The following is a 16,411-nucleotide window of genomic DNA, read 5'->3' as shown; positions in this document are numbered from 1 at the left end:
TGGAAGGCCTGAGGTTATGTGTGTGCAGTGGGGTCACAGGTCCAGAGTGCCTGCCCAAGCAGGTTAACGAGAGTGGCTCAATTCTACATGGGTGTCTTCAGGTCAGGGTAGAGAGATTTAGCAAATAAAAAGCAGAGGACGCCCTGAACTTCAAACAGTTTTTCTAGTACATTTCATGCAACGTGTTATCTGGCAGCCCTAGGCCAGAGCACTAGGCAGAACTCTATTTTTCTCCTGTCCTGGAAGGGAGAGATGACCCCTGCACTTGTCAGGACGGAAAACTTTTCAGGGGAGCTCAGTCCCCGACTCTTGCCTGGTACAGGGCCCTCCTCTCTGCATCCTCACATGTTCAGTCCATCCCAGGGATGGAGAGCTTCCCACTCCCAGATACAACCTGTGGACCCTAAAGTGGGTCAGACTTAGCACTCTAAGGTGGCCCAACAAGGCAGAGGGCAGCAGGATTGTTCTGGGCCTCAGGCTCCTTGCTCTGTTCACCTGGCTGACCAAGCACAACCTTTTCAGCCGCTGCGTCACACCTTGGCTCCTGCTGGCGACCCCTGATCCACCCCTGGACCACTGTCAGGAAGTCTTTTGTGGCCCGGTCTTTAATCTTAACCAGGCGTGACTGATGATTCCGGCGCACAGTCTTAGCTCTTGCCTCACAAACGTGTGAGGAAGCCCTCCTGACCCAAGGGCATCAGCCCTTTGGGGTGGTCCCCTTCCCTTCTCCCCCTGGCAGACAGATGCGACAGGGTGGACCCCACCTCAGCACTCAGAGGCCTCCCCCAGGCAGACAGTCCAACATCAGCCAGTTCTTGGAGCACAGCTATTCTCTTATCAGACAGCATCAAACTTTGCAAGTGGGGTTTTCCCTGAGAGCCCTCCTTTGGACCCCTCGGACACTGAGATGTCTTCTGATCATCCAGAGAGCCCCATGTTGTCAGGTTGGGGCCCCTAGGCACTGTAACTCACTCAGAGCAGCCTGGAGTCTCTTCCTTACCCTTCCCAGGGCTGCATGTCCTCCCTTCTGGGTGTGGGGGAGCTGCCTCACCTCTGCTCCAGGCTAACTGGCTCTTGTGCAACCTCCATCCCACCCTGGCGCACTCGGCTCGTGCAGGCCTCGGCCTGGCCTCGGCTGCAGGATCAGGCCTGCCTTTCTCCTCCCATCCTTGCCCAGGTGGCCAGGGCAGCCTTGGCAAGTGACCGAATATCTCCACTTTTAAAATAGTTTTTATTTATTGTTTTGGTTGTGCCAGGTCTTTGTGGGGGCATGCGGGATGATCAGTCTTTATCATGGCGCGCAGGATCTTTTCAGTTGTGGCCTGTGGGATCTGGGGCTTCCCTGGTGGCTCAGTGGTAGAGAGTCCACCTGCCAATGCGGGAGATCTGGGTTCAGTCCCTGGGTCGGGAAGATCCCCTGGAGGAAGAAATGGCAACCCACTCCCGTGTTCTTGCTTGGAAAATCCCATGGACAGAACAGCCTTGAGGGATCCATGGGGTCCCTCGAGAGTCCATGGGGTCGCAAAAGACTTGGACACAACTTGGCTGCTCAGCAACAACATGTAGGATCTAGTTCTTGGACCAAGGATTGAACCCGGGTCCCCTGCATTGGGAGAGCAAAGTCTTAGCCCCTGGACCACCAGGAAGTCCCCAAATGTCTCCACTTTGGATTTCCCAACAGAGCATTTGGGGTTTGGTTGGGGACGGTGAGGCCCAGGTGGTGAGGGCACTCTTGGCTCTGGAGCCAGACTCGCACAGATGCACGTGAATGCAGGACCTTTACTAACGGGTCAAGGTGACACGCGGCTGACTTGCGTCTAGTGTGTCTCTGCCACTCAACTTAGCGATGAACCCCGTGGAGCCCTGGTGACACTTCTCTAAGCCAGTCACACCCGTCAGGGCTTGGCCCGTGGCTGGGCATCAACAGTTGCTCGCTCCTTGCCTTGTCCCCCTGACCCCTGGGTGCAGTTCAAGGGCTGCGCGATGGTCCTGGGGCATCCGAGACCAGGACCAGGCTGGAAGCTAGACGATCCCCCTGAGGCACTCTCCCTGCCCCAGGACCCATCGGGCCCATGAAGAAGGTGCTGGTGGACGGCCCCAAGAAGCGGACGCTGCTCATCGAGAACCTGCGCGAGTCCCAGCCATACCGCTACACAGTCAAGGCTCGCAACGGGGCAGGCTGGGGGCCTGAGCGGGAGGCCATCATCAACCTGGCCACCCAGCCCAAGCGACCCATGTCCAGTGAGCAGGGGGCAGGGAGGCACAGGGTGGACAGGGACGGGCAGGGGCCTGAGATCTGGGCCCTGGCTCACCTCCCCCCCACCCCGCAGTCCCCATCATCCCTGACATCCCCATCGTGGACGCCCAGAGTGGGGAGGACTACGAGAGCTTCCTCATGTACAGCGATGACGTGCTCCGCTCTCCGGCCGGCAGCCAGAGGCCCAGCGTCTCTGATGACACCGGTGAGTGGGCCGGGGATCCCGGCGAGGATGGTGGGGGTCCTGAGTAGAGGGTGGGGCTGTCGCTGGTGTCCAGAGACAGCAAAGGGGCCAGTGACCACTGGGCAAGAAGATCAAGACTGAAAGTCCCCTCTCTGCACAATCAACGATTTGACAGGCACCATTCTGGCTCTGGGTACAAAGGACAAAGCCGACATGGCTCATAGGACTGGTGTGCACGTCTCTGTGTGAGGACAGACAGACAGACATGGGTTTGGGACACATGCACACGGGCTCGTGCACATGAGACTGGAAACAGCTGTGAGAGTGGAAGGCTCACCAGCTGTGCCATGGAGTCAGGACACCTCCCAGGGACAGGGCTACAGGCGAGGAGGCAAGCCTGGTCCGGGAGCCCCAGAATAGTGATTGGCTTGGGGGCCCCCAGAGCAGTGCTCCTTGCACTGGCCCTACTCCACTTCCCTCTTGGATTCCTGTACAGTGTGATGCAAAGAGCCCCCGACTGGGACTCCTGGGGTCTATTTTAGCTCTGGCTTCACTGCCGACGGCTTCCCTTGTAGCTCAGTTGGTAAAGAGTCTGCCTGCAATGCAGGAGACCTGGGTTCAATTCCTGGGTTGGAAAGATCCCCTGGAGAAGGAAAAGGCAACCCACTCCAGTATTCTGGCCTGGAGAACCCCATGGACAGAGGAGCCTGGCAGGCCACAGTCCATGGGGTCTATGGGGCAAGAGTCGGACAGGACTTAGTGACTAAACCACCACTGTGGGAATTCAGATGAATCACATACATTCTCTGCCTCAGTTTTCTGATCTGTGAAATGGGATGCCAATCATACTAGGCTGAGTAAAAATCCAGCAGGATTTGTATTTCCTTTTTATATAATTTATTTTCGGCTGTGCTGGGTCTTCATTGCTATGCAGGCTTCTCATCCCGGTGGCTTCTCTTACTGTGGAGCAAGACGGGCTCTAGGGCTTAGTAGTTGCAACTCCTGGGCTCTAGAGCAGTTACCCCGCGGCATGCAGGATCTTCCCTGTTCAGTTCAGTTCAGTTTGGTTCCGTCACAGACCAGGGATCAAACCTGTTTTTCCCCCATGGGGAGGTAGATTCTTTACCATTGAGCCATCAGGGAAGCCCCAGGATTTGTATTTTCATCCTTCTTTACCTACATCAGGCTTCCATGGAGTCAAGCTAGGGTTCAGGGGTCTTGAGGGTTTTGAGGGTCTGGAGTAGAGAGCAGCTGGTATGAATCAGGTTCCTCAGCTTGTCGGCACCACACAGATCTACTCCGCCCGCTGGAACACGCTGGGAGGCAGGCTGGGGAGACATCACTCCCTCCCTCATCCATACGGGATACAGGCTCAGAGCAGAGGCCTCACGGCTCGCGGCACAGCCAGGGCTCTGGTCCAGAGGGTCTTCCCTCGCCAGCTGCGGCCCAGGCCGCCCTCTAACACCTCGGGGCTGAGGGTCCCGCCTGCCGCCGGGCTCCCGCACCGCCGCACACCCAGATCGCAGTGCCGGGGGACCACCGGCTTCTTCTCCGCGCCCCTGGCGCCCCCTGGCGGTGCCAACGCGGCCCTTCGTTGTTCCTAAGGCTGCGGCTGGAAGTTCGAGCCCCTGCTGGGGGAGGAGCTGGACCTGCGGCGCGTCACGTGGCGGCTGCCCCCGGAGCTCATCCCGCGCCTGTCCGCCGGCAGCCGGCGCTCCTCCGACTCCGGGCCCCCGGGAGACGGCACCGCCGATGGGGGCGCGCGGGGCGCCAGCGGGGAGGGAGGTGACCGGCATGCCCCCACCCGCACCCACCTCGGCTCCAGCCAGAGCCCACCGCAGCCAGGCTGCCTTGCCCGGTGACCCCAGAGCCAGGGGACCTCCCCAGGGCGGGGCCGACTGCTGGGGCTGCAAGGCCCTGGCGAAGGTCGGGTCCGTGGGGGCCTCCTGCCAGGCCAGGGGACCTGTGTTCCAGAAGCCTGCGGGCGTTGGGGGGGCTGTGGACTCCTCCAGGGGCCTCTGTCCCTGGTGGGCAGAGGGAGGCTGGGTGTTTTGATGCCAGGGGGCCCCCGGTAGGTAGGTAACCCCTGGAACTCCCAGGGCTGCAGCAGCCCGCCCCTCGGGGCTCCGGGGTCTGCGGCCGGGCCTGTGGGAGTGACCCTGCCCTGTCCCCGCAGAGCACCTGGTGAACGGGCGAATGGACTTTGCCTTCCCTGGCAGCGCCAACTCCCTGCACAGGATGACCGTGAGCACCGCCGCCCACGGCGCCCACCTGAGCCCGCAGCTGTCCCACCGCATGCTGAGCACCTCGTCCACCCTCACGCGGGACTACCACTCGCTGACGCGCACGGAGCACTCGCACTCCGCCACGCTGCCCAGGGACTACTCCACCCTCACCTCCCTCTCCTCCCAGAGTGAGTGCCGCCTCCTCCCTGGCCCTCCGGCCAGTCCTTCCTCTCTTCCAGCTCCTGGAGGCGTGACAGGGGCTGCTGTCCCACGCTGCCCCCCGTCCAACACGCACACCTGCCCCAGCTCACTCATGTTTTGTCCTGCCCTAGGCCTCCCTCCCATCTGGGAACACGGGAGGAGCAGGCTTCCATTGTCCTGGGCCCTGGGGTCCCGGAGTCGGGCTCAGATGAACGGGGCCCCCCGCTCCGAGGACTCAAGAGACTCTATAATCCTGGCTGGGCAGCCAGCAGCGCCCTCGTGGGGCCCAGGTAGTACAGGGGTGGCCGTCCTGCGTCTCCATGGCCTTCCAGCTCCATGTCACCATCCTCCCACCATCAGCACTGCCCACGCCTCCTCACCCTCCATTCCATCCACATCCATGCTGGTGCCTAAAGCGGCTGTCCTCCTGCGGTGCTGGGCTGGGGCTGCGGCAAGAGAGGGGCCAGCTGAGGGTGGGGGGCCGGCCACTCAAGCGGAGCCTGCACCCACCTGAGTGTGGTGGGGAGGCACTGGGCGGCTTAGAGAGGGTGCTGCAGGGCTGAGTGGGCTGCCCGGCCAGCAGTCAGGGAGGTGCGGCTGAGAACCAGGGACTCCTGCCCAGACACCCCCGCTGGGGGCTGACTGTGGCCTCCCCCATCTGCAGGCTCCCGCCTGGCTGCGGGCGTGCCCAACACGCCCACCCGCCTGGTGTTCTCCGCCCTCGGACCCACGTCTCTGAAAGTGAGCTGGCAGGAGCCGCAGTGTGAGCGTGCGCTGCAGGGCTACAGTGTGGAGTACCAGCTGCTGAACGGCGGTGAGGCCTGGCTGCTGGCGGGCTGACACACAGGGGCTCGGGCTGTCTGGAGCCCAGCCGAGCCGCTTGACCACTGATGCCCCCGCTGCCACCCCCTGCCTCTCTGAGAGGGCCTTTCCCTTCCGAGCCCCCCACTGTCCCCTTCACTGCGTCCACTCTTCCGCTGCATCCTCATCCGTCTCCCTGGGCCTCGCTCCGTATCACTTCCCCCGCGAGGTTTTGCTTAGGGACCCAGGGCCTCTCTGCTGGGCCTATGAGAAGTGGCCCTTTTCTGGGCAGGCATGACCTGGGCCCATAAACAGCTATCATACACAGATGAGATTTCAGATTCCACTCCTTGTCTAGTGCACAACCTGAACCACCAACCACACCACACAAGGCCGCCCCCACCTGTACCCCAACCACAGCCGGTCCTGGCTGGGGGAGGACCAGGTCTGGGCTGTGGCCTAGGGGAGGGGCGGGATCAAGCCGGGGCTAGGGATGAGGAATGAGGCTGCTCTGCTGTCTGCCCCCGTCGCCCACCCAGGTGAGCTGCATCGCCTCAACATCCCCAGCCCCAGCCAGACCTCGGTGGTGGTGGAGGACCTCCTGCCCAACCACTCGTATGTGTTCCGCGTGCGGGCCCAGAGCCAGGAGGGCTGGGGCCCAGAGCGCGAGGGTGTCATCACCATTGAGTCCCAGGTGCACCCGCAGAGCCCGCTCTGCCCCCTGCCGGGTGAGTTGCCACCCCCACACCCGCGGGTGCCCCTGCCTGGCCCTCAGGTACCCACCTGTCCCCTGACAAGCTTCCTCGACTGCCCCCAGGCTCCGCCTTCACTTTGAGCACACCCAGTGCCCCGGGCCCACTGGTGTTCACTGCCCTGAGCCCCGACTCACTGCAGCTGAGCTGGGAGCGGCCCCGCAGGCCGGATGGCGACATTCTGGGCTACCTGGTGACGTGTGAGATGGCCCATGGAGGAGGTGCTGCCCACCCCGGGTTGGGGGGCGGGGGGGGGGGGTGTGGACAGGGAGCCGCAGAGGCTGAAAGGCATCTTCCCTGCCCAGAGCCAGCCACCACGTTCCTGGTTGACGGCGACAGCCCCGAGAGCCGGCTGACCGTGCCCGGCCTCAGCGAGAACGTGCCCTACAAGTTCAAGGTGCAGGCAAAGACCACCCAAGGCTTCGGGCCGGAGCGTGAAGGAATCATCACCATCGAGTCCCAGGATGGAGGCAGGCTTCTTTGCCCCTTCCCCAGCCCTGCCCCTTCTCTGGCCACACCTTCTCCTGGCACCATCCTCTAACTGCGCCCCCACCCACCCTCTCCAGGACCCTTCCCACAGCTGGGCGGCCACTTGGGACTCTTCCAGCACCCAGCATCAGGGGAATACAGCAGCATCACCACCCACTCCAGCACCACTGAGCCCTTCCTACTGGGTGAGTTGCCCAGTGGGGCCCCCTGGCTCTTCCCAGGAAACACAGAGCTAACAGAGGAAGGGGTCAGGGCGGGGGGGGGGGGGGACAGTCAGGACCCAGGGGTAGGTCCTTCAACGCTTCTTCCCCTGCAGATGGACTGACCCTGGGCTCCCAGCACCTGGAAGCAAGTGGCTCCCTCACCCGGCATGTGACACAGGAGTTTGTGAGCCGGACGCTGACCACCAGTGGGACCCTCAGCACCCACGTGGACCAACAGTTCTTCCAGACCTGAGCTCCCCCAACCCTACACACACACCCCGCTCCACCCCAACCCCAGGCGCTGCCTCAGCTACTCCATCCTTGGACTCCTGGTGGCCTGGCCCAGCCACATGCTGATCACAAGGCCGCTGCCTCTGGCCACAGTGCAGGGGCTCAGTGTCCTCTGGACGGCATGGAGGGGGCAGAGGTCCCGGAAGGCCCTTCTGGCTGCCCCCCCTGCCCCCGGCCCCAGCCCCTTTGTAACCAAAGAGCTGGACCCAGCATGGCAAGGGCTTGGCTTTGTTCTGCACTATAATAAAGGATTTCGCTACTGCTTGGCTCTGCCCTGACCGTGTCTCTAGGCCCTGTCCAGAGCAGGGAGTGGTTCTCACACCCCCCTTTTCTGATGCCCCAGCACACATACACCTCTTGAAGCAGGCAGGCATCAGAGTCAGATACAAGTTTATTGAGCACCCAGACAGGAGGGGAGGCCCGCCGTGTGCTGTCCCGGCGATGGCCTCATAAGCGCAGCACCTTGGCGCCGTCAGCCGCCTGGGAGAGGTAGAAGGTGGCGGTCCCATGGTACTGCTCCTGCCGGGGGATGGGGGGTCTGAGCTCGGGGGGCCCTGGGAGCCCATCCCTCCTGCTCCCTTGCCCTCCCCTCCCCTCGACTCCAGCACTGCCAACCTGGATGTGCTGCATCACCCGAGGAGCGGCGGAGGCCTCCAGCAGGGTCACCGTGCAGCCCCCAAAGCCACCGCCCGTCATGCGGCTGCCATAAACCCCCGGCGCGGAGAGCGCGGCCTCCACCAGCTGATCCAGCTCCGGGCAGCTCACCTCGTAGTCGTCTCTGTGGAGAGAATACGGAGCCTGGAGCCAGCCCCAGCTGCAACACGTGTGCTCGCGGGGGGTCAGGCACCCAGGGGCCTCACCTGAGCGAGTGGTGACTCTCCACCATGAGGCGGCCGAAGGCTCTGTAGTCACCGCGGCGCAGGGCGGCTGCCGCCTGGGCCGTGCGCTGGATCTCGCCCACCACGTGCCGTGCCCGCCGGAAGGCCTCCGTGCTCATCAGGTCCCGGCCAGCTGGGGAGGAAAGGGGCTCAGGCGGCCCGCCACCCACGGCCTCTGGGCCCCTGTGGACTCCAGGCCGCTGGCCCTGGGGCATCTCCACTCTGGTTCTGACAAAGCTGTGGGTGGAACCTCGGGTTGGGGAGCAAGGTTTCAGACCTCACCTCCTCGATTATGAAAGGGGGTACCCAGGACGTCCCTGGGGGTCTAGTGGTTAAGACCCCCTGTAAGCTTCCATTGTAGGGAGCACGGGTTCAGTCCCTGGTTGGGGAACTAAGATCCCATGTGCTGGGCAGTATGGCCAAAGAAAGGGGCATGACCCACCTCATTTGGGATGTGGGGAGAACTTAGTGAGACAGACACATGCAGAGCTCCCAGCATGCCTGGCACACGGTGGGTACTCAATAAACAGCCGTTTGAGCCCCATACTCTGCTTCTCTGGCGAATGGGACACTGCTGCCTTCCAGAGGCCAAGACAGAACAGAAAGGACAAGTCCTGCTGGTGTTTTTGCTGGACTAACAGTGAAACCTCCAAGGGCCAGGAATCCAGAACTAGGGTACAGCGCAGGCCTGCCTGGGACACCCCAGGGAACCAGCAGGCTGTCCAACTGGCTAACGCTGAAGCGGGCACAGCCAGCCGAGTCATTAAGGGCAGCCCTGAACACTGAGGAGACTTCGCAACTTAATTCCGGGTGCCAGTGAGATTCTGGGGAGGGACAGAGCTGAGCTCTAGTTGACAAAAGTAACCACCTTGGGCAGGGGCCCCGCTGGGAGAGGTGGGCGCCAGGAGTCCAGCTGGTGGCTATTAACGTCAGAGACCAGGAGGGGCCCGATGTGGGGAGGAAGGGGAGGAGGAGAAAGAGGTCAGAGACCCGAGGGGCTGGGGGGCCAGGAAGTACTCAGGGGTGACTCTGAAGTTTCAAACGGAGTGACAGGGGTGAGGAAATAACAGACAAGGCGAAGTCAGGGGAGAGGTGCCCAGGAGAAGGATGAGTTCCACCAGGGCCAGGTGAAGGCTCCAGGACCCCAGGTGGGAATGGGGGGTCAGACTCCCATCTGAGTCCTCAGTGGGGCAGTGGTGGCTGGAGTTGAGCTGGGGACGAAGCCTGGGGCAGGCCCGGGAGGAGGAACAGGGCTCTGACCAAGCAGATCCAGCACTGAGGCGGTGGAGAGGGCAGCCCCCAGGTTTTTGCGGGGAGCCCCCGAGAGAGCTGTCATACCAGGTACCATGGGAGACCGGCTGCTGGGTTCAGAGGATTCAGAAATGAGTAGAGAGAAGAAAGGGCTTTCCAGGTGACATGAGTGGTAAAGAACCCGCCTGCCAATGCAGGAGACGTGGGTTTGATTCCTGGGTCTGGAAGGTCCCCTGGAGGAGGAAATGGCAACCCACTCCAGTATTCTTGCCTGGAGAATCCCATGGACAGAGGAGCCTGGCGGGCTACAGTCCATGGGGTCACAAAGTTGGACACGACTGAAGCGACTCAGCATGCACACAGAGAAGAAAATGGGGGTTGTGAGCATCGGGGACCCTTCCCAGAGGACTGGCGTAGGAGGGAGACTCCATTTGAGGATGTTAAAAGACTGGGCATGTTTAAAAGCAGAAGGCGGGGGGCAGGCAGAGGACAGAAAGGCAGGCAGAGAGAAGCACGGTTCCTGAGGGAGACGGAAACCTCCAGGGCTGGGGTGCGGGGGGCGAATGGAAGGGCCGAGGAGGAGGGGAGAAACAGCACAAGTGCTCAAGGGCAAAAAGCTCAACCACTGGCACCTGCACAGAGCAGGTGGGGCAGGCCTAAAGCTGATGGTTCACCAAGAAGGACAAGATGGTCCCTGGAATGGGCCCCACACTGCCAGGGAGGGCAGCTCCTAAGGCCAGCAGCCTGGCCCCGAAGGTAGGAGGACGAGCTGATCCGCCTGGGATCAAGTCTTAGCCCTGCCACTCACTATACATCCCATCACAAAAAAGTGAGAGGGACTCCCCTGGTGGTGCAGTGGATAAGACTCCACCTGCCAGTGCTGGGGCCAGGGTTTGATTCCTGGTCTGGGAGCATCCATCCCACATGCTGTGGAGCAACTGAGCCTGTGCACCCATTACTGAGCCCAAGCTACAGAGCTCAGGAGCTGCAACTACCGAAGCACTCATGCCTGCAACCAGCTCAGTGAGAAGGCTGAGCACTGCAGCCAGGAGCAGCCCCGGATCTCTGCAGCCAGAGAAAGCTCAGGCGAAGCAACAAAGACCCAGGGCGGCCCAAAGTGATAAATAAATGAAACCTTTTTAAAGATGAGTGTGTTATCTGTCCTACAGAGTTGTGAGAGACTTCAGTGAGTTAATGTTTACATGACCTTTAAACTGTTCAACAGACTATCTTCCTGGCCATGTACATCTGGAAACTTAAAAATACATGCTATCTTTTGATCCTGTGATCCTACTCCAAACAATCGAACCCTGAGAAAATAGGAGGAAAACGCAGAGAAAGAATTATGTATAAAAACATCCCTCATGGTGTTAGATGTGATTATCAGAAACTGGTTAAGTAAATTAAAGGGCACCTATATGCTGAAATGCTTCAGCAGCTTTAAAAAGCCATGTTGATGGGGACTTCCCCGGTGGTCTAGTGGCCAAGACTCTGTGTTCACAATGCAGGGGGCCTGGAACCAAGGAATGTTCACTGGCCAGGGAAATTAACAGACCTCACATGCTGCAGCTAAGAGTTCATATGCGGCAACCAAAGATTCCACATGCCAAAACTAAGGCCCCAGGCAGCCAAAAAAAAACCGCTTCCAGCAGCAGGGTCTGGGGAAGGGGTGGCAGGCACCATGTCAGACCTCAAAGGTGGCGAGCAGCCCCTGATGCAGCCCAAGAAGCAAGCCAAGGAGATGGGACGAGGAAGATAAGGCATTCAAACACAAACCAGAGGAGGAGCTAAAAGCCAAAGCCAAAAGGCCCCTGCCCACAGGAGGAATTAAGAAATCTGGCCAAAAAACATTCCTTGTGCCTGAGGCAATGATGGTTCTTAGTTCCATTCCTGTTTAAACATCTGGACTCCCTGCCATTCACATCTGTTGCCACCTATAGCTACGATGAAGTGTTGTCTTGGAACCTACTGTACATTTAAGAGTAAACTTTTGGGGGTGGGGGAAAGCTATGTTGATGACCGGCCTTTCACGGTATAGGAAGTGTACTGAGAGTTAAGGGCGACAAAAGGGCAGATAGCAACACTGTGTTTACGCAACTTTGAAAATACAGATGATGAAACCAACACAACAGTGTAAATCAACCATAATTCAATAAAATTTTTTAAAGTATTTTTTAAAAAGAAAATACAAGTACAGAAGACCATTAAAGGAAATATATTAAAATGCTAATAGTAGGACTTCCCTGGTGGTCCAGCGGTTAAGAATCCGCCTGGCAATGCAGGGGACATGGGTTCTATCCCTGATTCGGGAAGATTCCACATCCCAGGGAACAACCAAGCCTATGCGCCATAACTACTGAGTCCATGGGCAGCAACTACTGAAGTCCAAGTGCCTGGAGCCCGTGTTCCACAAGAGAAGCCCGCACATCACAACAAGGAAGTAGCCCCTGCTCACCGGAACAAGAGAAAGCCTGCACACATCAGCAAAGACCCAGTGCAGCCAAAAAAAAAGCTTAGTGGCTATCTCTGGGTACCGATCTTATAGTTCATTATTTTCTTCTTTGTCCTTTTCTATATTTTCCACAGTGCATATTTAATTCTTAAATTATAAAAAACTATATCGAGATATCAAGCAGTCTTACGTTAGCCATATCAGGAGTGGGCAAAGCATGGCAGAGATTCTAAGAGATGAGAGGAAGCACATCTGGGCCAAAGCCAGCTGAGGCCCCACCCTGCCCCACCCCACCCCGCCCCGACTCAGCAGCCCCCGCGGGGTGCCAAGCAGTCTCCAGGACAGAGCACACCCAGCCAACTCTCCACTCACCCTCCAGCTCCTCCAGCTGTACCTCCCGAAGGCTCTCCTTGCCCAGCGCCCGGGCCACCTCTTCACACTGGTGCCGCCGCAGGGGATACTCACTGGAGCCCAGTGAGTGGCGAACATTGGAATTGGTGATGAGCACGGCCAGCTTGGGGTCCGACAGTGGCACCAGGCTTGTCTCCAGGGACCTGGGGCGGAGATGGAGAGCGGGGAGATGACAAGGCCGGGTGTCTGCTTGCCGTGCAGGCTCCATCCAGGAGCTCCTATGAGGTGGGAGGTCCAAGGGGAGCCCCTGACCTGCAGTCAATGAGCAGCGCGTGGCCTCTCTGCCCCAGCAGTGCGATGAGCTGGTCCATGATGCCACAGGGCACCCCTGCGAAGCTGTGCTCGGCCCGCTGACACACCTGGGCCCGGGCAGCTATTGTCCCCGAGTCTGTGGCACAGGGCGAGGTGGGGAGGCTAGGGCCCGGGAGGAGGCACTAGGGGGTCGACGGGTGGGAGCAGCAGTAGCTCCAGGGATGTTCCAGGGAGATTCCCCACCTACCCCGCCAAGGCCATGGTTGGGGTAGGAAGCTCTGATCACAGGACCTCGGGGGAGGGCTGGGTGGGGGCTGGGAGGTACCTGGGCAGAGCTGCTGTAGGAAGGTATACGTGGCCACTTCCAGGGACGCCGAGCTGGACAGCCCACCCCCCAGGGGCACAGAGCTGACCACCACTGCGCTGAAGCCAGGGAGGGGGGCAGCTGCAGAGGAAAGAATGGATGATGGTAAGACGGGCCACCAGGGAGGATGAACACTAGAAGGGAAAGCATTCTGGTACAAAGGGAGGCAACTGTCCGGCAGCTGCTGCTGGGGGATGTGCCTCAATTGTCAGAGGTCACCAACCTGCTGGGCCAAGGGGTCCGCTGCCCTCCACCCGGCCACCCTGAGGGTCCTGAGACACAGTCTCCCAGTTCGCAGGATTCAGGGCTCTGGAGACCAACACGTTGAGGTTTGAATCCTGGCTCCTCCAATCGTGGGATGGGCAAACCAGGGCTAGTTCTGGAACCTCTGGGGGCATCAGTCTCCTCATCTGCCCATTGGGGAATCTCTACTCTGCACCCCTAGCCACAGCGGATCAGATGAGCTACTGGGCTTTGTGGCTGAGGCAGGAATCTGACCCAGCCCCAGGCCCCATACCTGGGTAGTGCTGAATCACTCCCTTGACATAATTGGCCCAGTGAGGGGTCCCAGGCTCCAGTGGCCGCTGGCTTGTGGGCAGGGGAAACTGCAGCCGCCGGGGCTCGTCAGCATCCTCAGAGGTAGTGAGGAGGGAGACAAGCCCATCCGCCCGGGGGCTGCCCACCAGCACCGTCACGAGCTCCAGAGCCTGGCAGGAGAAACAAAAGTATGCAAAACTCCCAACACCAGGGGGCCTGGGACAGACGAGCAGCTGGCCTCCTGGCTCCAGGTGAAGGGGATGTGGAGTGTCCCAGGGAAGAGCCCAACAGCTCATCAGGCCTTGGGGGGGCTTGAGTCCTGTCCCAGGGAAGAGTCAGTGCTTCGGGAGTGCAGATCTGAACTCTGCCCTGCGCGTGGGCTCCTGGCTGTGACGCAAGGGGGAGAGAGAGAGTTCAACAGGGAAAAAAACAACAGAAGAACTCCTTTTGGCGCTTCCCCATTTGGAGGCAACCTCAGAGGCACTGTACTCACTCAACCTGCCAGGCTGCACCGAGGGATGAACACGGCCCCAGGCTAAGGCAGTCCAATCGCCCCTGTGTGACCTTGGGCAGATGACTAGCCCTCTCTGAGCCTCCTCTGCGAATCGAAAGGTCTGGACCAGGTAGCTTAGGGCTTTACTTCGCCCGGATCTACCCCTGCGACCCCCCCTTCCGTATCCCCCCACACCGTGAGGAGGCTCCCAGGGAGATGGCGAGGATCAGCAGTTCACGGCCTTCTTCCTCGAGGATTCCCGCCTTCCTGCCTCCCGACGTGGGAAATGACCCGTCCGAGGGCCTCTCTACGTGCTCGGGCCCCACACGCGGCGGGAGTGAAAGTTCAGAGCGGCCCGCGCAACGGTGCACGCGGGACGCGTGCGCCTCCCGCCCAACCCCTCACCATGGGCAGCACCAGGCCCCGGTTGTAGTCCGTGTGTTCCCCGATGAGGTTGACGCGGCCCGGGGCCGACACGGCTAGCTCGGGCTCAGCTCCGAACTCCTCCAGGAAGGCTCTCCGGGCCTTGACCAGCAGCTCCCCGACTTGGGGCTGCTCTGAAGCGGCCATGACGCTCTCCCGGCGGCTCCGCCGGGTGCAGTCGGGTAGGGGGCGGATGCTGGGGCGAGGCCGCGCGGCGTCTGCTCACAGTAGCTGCTCGCACCGCCCAAAACCGGCCCGCACTGGCCCCGCCCCGCCCGGCGCGCCGGCCCAATCCACCGGCCGCGGGCGAGGGGGCGGGCTGGCGGCGGGCTTCGGGAAGGATCGCTGGGAGCCCACCGCGGCGGGGATTGGCCGGACCGGGAGATCCGAACTGCCCTTCCTTGGCCTCTGTGTCACACCCATCCAGCCGTCTATCTCAGCCAGAGCTACAGAGCTGGCCTCCAGTACACCTGGGTCTCCCAAAGGGCTCTCTAGGTCCTAAAGTCCTGCAGAGGTCACCAACCCCTGATCAAGAATCTCTAAGAGGGTGGCCAGACGATCAACAGAGAGAGGACTGCCCGAGTTTAGTGGAGTCCCTTTCTATAGGCTCCTTTCCTAGAGTAGACCCGCTGTCGCAGCTTCTAGCAATGGAGCAGTAAGGAGGATGGTAGTGGGCAGTGATGGGCCCAGAGTCTGGTGTTCTGAATGTGACATCTCTCTCACCAACATGCATCCTAAACCTTCAAGCCTGTCCACAGTTGGCCACCCCATAGGAAACCTTGGAAGGGAAAGGCTGAAATATAAGCAGACTGTTTGAAATTAGGGAGGGGAGCTTTGTGGAGGGCTGTGGCCTGGGCTGTAGCTAGGGATCCGCTCAGAAGTTGCCCCAAGAGCATTCAGAAGTGAGCTTTGAAAACTCCTAGAAGTAAACATTGGAGAAGGAAATGGCAACCCACTCCAGTGTTCTTGCTTGGAGAATCCCAGGGACAGGGGAGCCTGGTGGGCTGCCGTCTATGGGGTCGCACAGTCGGATACGACTGAAGCGACTTAGCAGCAGAAGTAAACATAACGGTAAACCTCTGGGACGTTGGCTTAGTCAATGGTTGTTTAGATATGACTCCAGAAGCACAAGCAACAAAAGGAAAATAGGCAAACTACTTCATCAAAGTAAAAGACTTTTGTGCATCTAAGGGGCCCCATCAAAAAAGTGAAAATACAACTCACAGAATGGGAAAAAATAGCGCAAATCATATATTTAAAGGACTTGTATCAAGAATGTATAAAAGGGACTTCCCTGGTGGTCCAGTGGTTAAGAATCCACCTTGTATGAACCCACATGAAAAGTGAAAGTGAAGCCGCTCAGTCGTGTCTGACTCTTTTGCAACCCCCGGACTGTAGCCTACCAGGCTTCTCCGTCCAAGGGATTTTCCAGGCAAGAGTACCGGAGTGTGTTGTCATTTCCTTCTGCAATGAACCCACATGAAGGGGGGAAAAATAAGCTCTTGTGCTGCAATTGAAACAGTTTACCTCATATTGGGACTTAAATCCGTGTACTGGGACTCAACCCTGGAGAGGGAGATGGCAACCCACTCCAGTATTCTTGCCTGGAGAATCCCATGGACAGGGAAGCCTGGCAGGCTACAGTCCATGGGGTCACAAAGGGTCGACATAAGTGAATCGACTTAGCACTGGGACTCAAACCCAGTCAAAACCCTGCCTGGGACTTGAACCCACGTGGCTGCAACTTGAACTCAGCCAAAACCCATGGTCTTCCAACTGAGATCACAGACCTGGTTTCAGGACCTAATGAACCTCAGGTTCTTGATCTCTCATTGCACAAGCTATTCGGTGAGAGACAGTGATAGGCAAGAAGTGGATTTATTCAGATCAGAGAGAAAGACACTTAACCAAGAGTATGGGCCATTACAGAAGGCGAGTGCGGTGGCC

At 59.5% G+C, this 16,411-nt stretch overlaps 2 protein-coding genes and 1 pseudogene across 6 annotated transcripts in view; 2 read left to right on the top strand and 1 right to left on the bottom strand.

Moving 5' to 3' along the window:
- Nucleotides 1-7,665, top strand: part of ITGB4 (integrin subunit beta 4) — a 32,495-nt gene extending 24,830 nt beyond the window's left edge. The window contains exons 31-41 of one of the 4 annotated variants that reach the window (XM_042256359.2): nt 2,059-2,241; nt 2,331-2,462; nt 4,047-4,226; nt 4,618-4,854; nt 4,999-5,157; nt 5,532-5,681; nt 6,208-6,396; nt 6,486-6,641; nt 6,726-6,890; nt 6,987-7,094; nt 7,226-7,665. In XM_042256359.2, coding sequence (XP_042112293.1) covers nt 2,059-2,241; nt 2,331-2,462; nt 4,047-4,226; nt 4,618-4,854; nt 4,999-5,157; nt 5,532-5,681; nt 6,208-6,396; nt 6,486-6,641; nt 6,726-6,890; nt 6,987-7,094; nt 7,226-7,365 — 1,799 coding nt within the window. In that variant the 3' untranslated portion in view covers nt 7,366-7,665. The remainder of the gene's footprint in view (nt 1-2,058; nt 2,242-2,330; nt 2,463-4,046; nt 4,227-4,617; nt 4,855-4,998; nt 5,158-5,531; nt 5,682-6,207; nt 6,397-6,485; nt 6,642-6,725; nt 6,891-6,986; nt 7,095-7,225) is intronic. The other 3 variants (XM_027974086.3, XM_042256360.2, XM_027974087.3) reach the window with 3 other exon arrangements.
- A 111-nt stretch (nt 7,666-7,776) lies between these two features.
- On the bottom strand, nt 7,777-14,684 carry GALK1 (galactokinase 1). Of its 2 annotated transcripts, XM_015098950.4 has the most exons (8): nt 14,447-14,684; nt 13,529-13,718; nt 12,973-13,092; nt 12,648-12,783; nt 12,357-12,538; nt 8,264-8,414; nt 8,019-8,181; nt 7,777-7,922 (listed from the first exon to the last, which is right to left on the bottom strand). In XM_015098950.4, the coding sequence occupies exons 1-8, from the start codon at nt 14,609-14,611 to the stop codon at nt 7,851-7,853; spliced, it is 1,179 nt and encodes a 392-aa protein (XP_014954436.2). In that variant the 5' UTR covers nt 14,612-14,684; the 3' UTR covers nt 7,777-7,850. The 2 variants fall into 2 exon arrangements, with proteins under 2 accessions (XP_014954436.2, XP_042112295.1); XM_042256361.2 differs by lacking the exons at nt 7,777-7,922; nt 8,019-8,181; nt 8,264-8,414 and adding an exon at nt 8,421-9,765.
- On the top strand, nt 11,002-12,221 carry LOC121820682 (translation machinery-associated protein 7-like; annotated as a pseudogene).
- Nucleotides 14,685-16,411: the final 1,727 nt, after the last annotated feature.

The sequence above is a fragment of the Ovis aries genome, chromosome 11, assembly GCF_016772045.2.
Source record: "Ovis aries strain OAR_USU_Benz2616 breed Rambouillet chromosome 11, ARS-UI_Ramb_v3.0, whole genome shotgun sequence".
NCBI lineage: Eukaryota > Metazoa > Chordata > Mammalia > Artiodactyla > Bovidae > Ovis > Ovis aries.
Note: the sequence above shows the minus strand (reverse complement) of the source record. Positions and strands in the feature narration are given on the sequence as shown.

Coding starts and splice junctions, on each gene's coding strand:
- GALK1 (XM_015098950.4), bottom strand. CDS start 14,611: ATGGCCGCTTCAGAGCAGCCCCAAGTCGGGGAGCTGCTGGTCAAGGCC. Junction 13,093..13,528: donor AGTGATTCAGCACTACCCAG/GTATGGGGCCTG, acceptor TTTCCTCTGCAG/CTGCCCCCCTCCCTGGCTTC. Junction 8,182..8,263: donor GAGAGTCACCACTCGCTCAG/GTGAGGCCCCTG, acceptor TTCTCTCCACAG/AGACGACTACGAGGTGAGCT.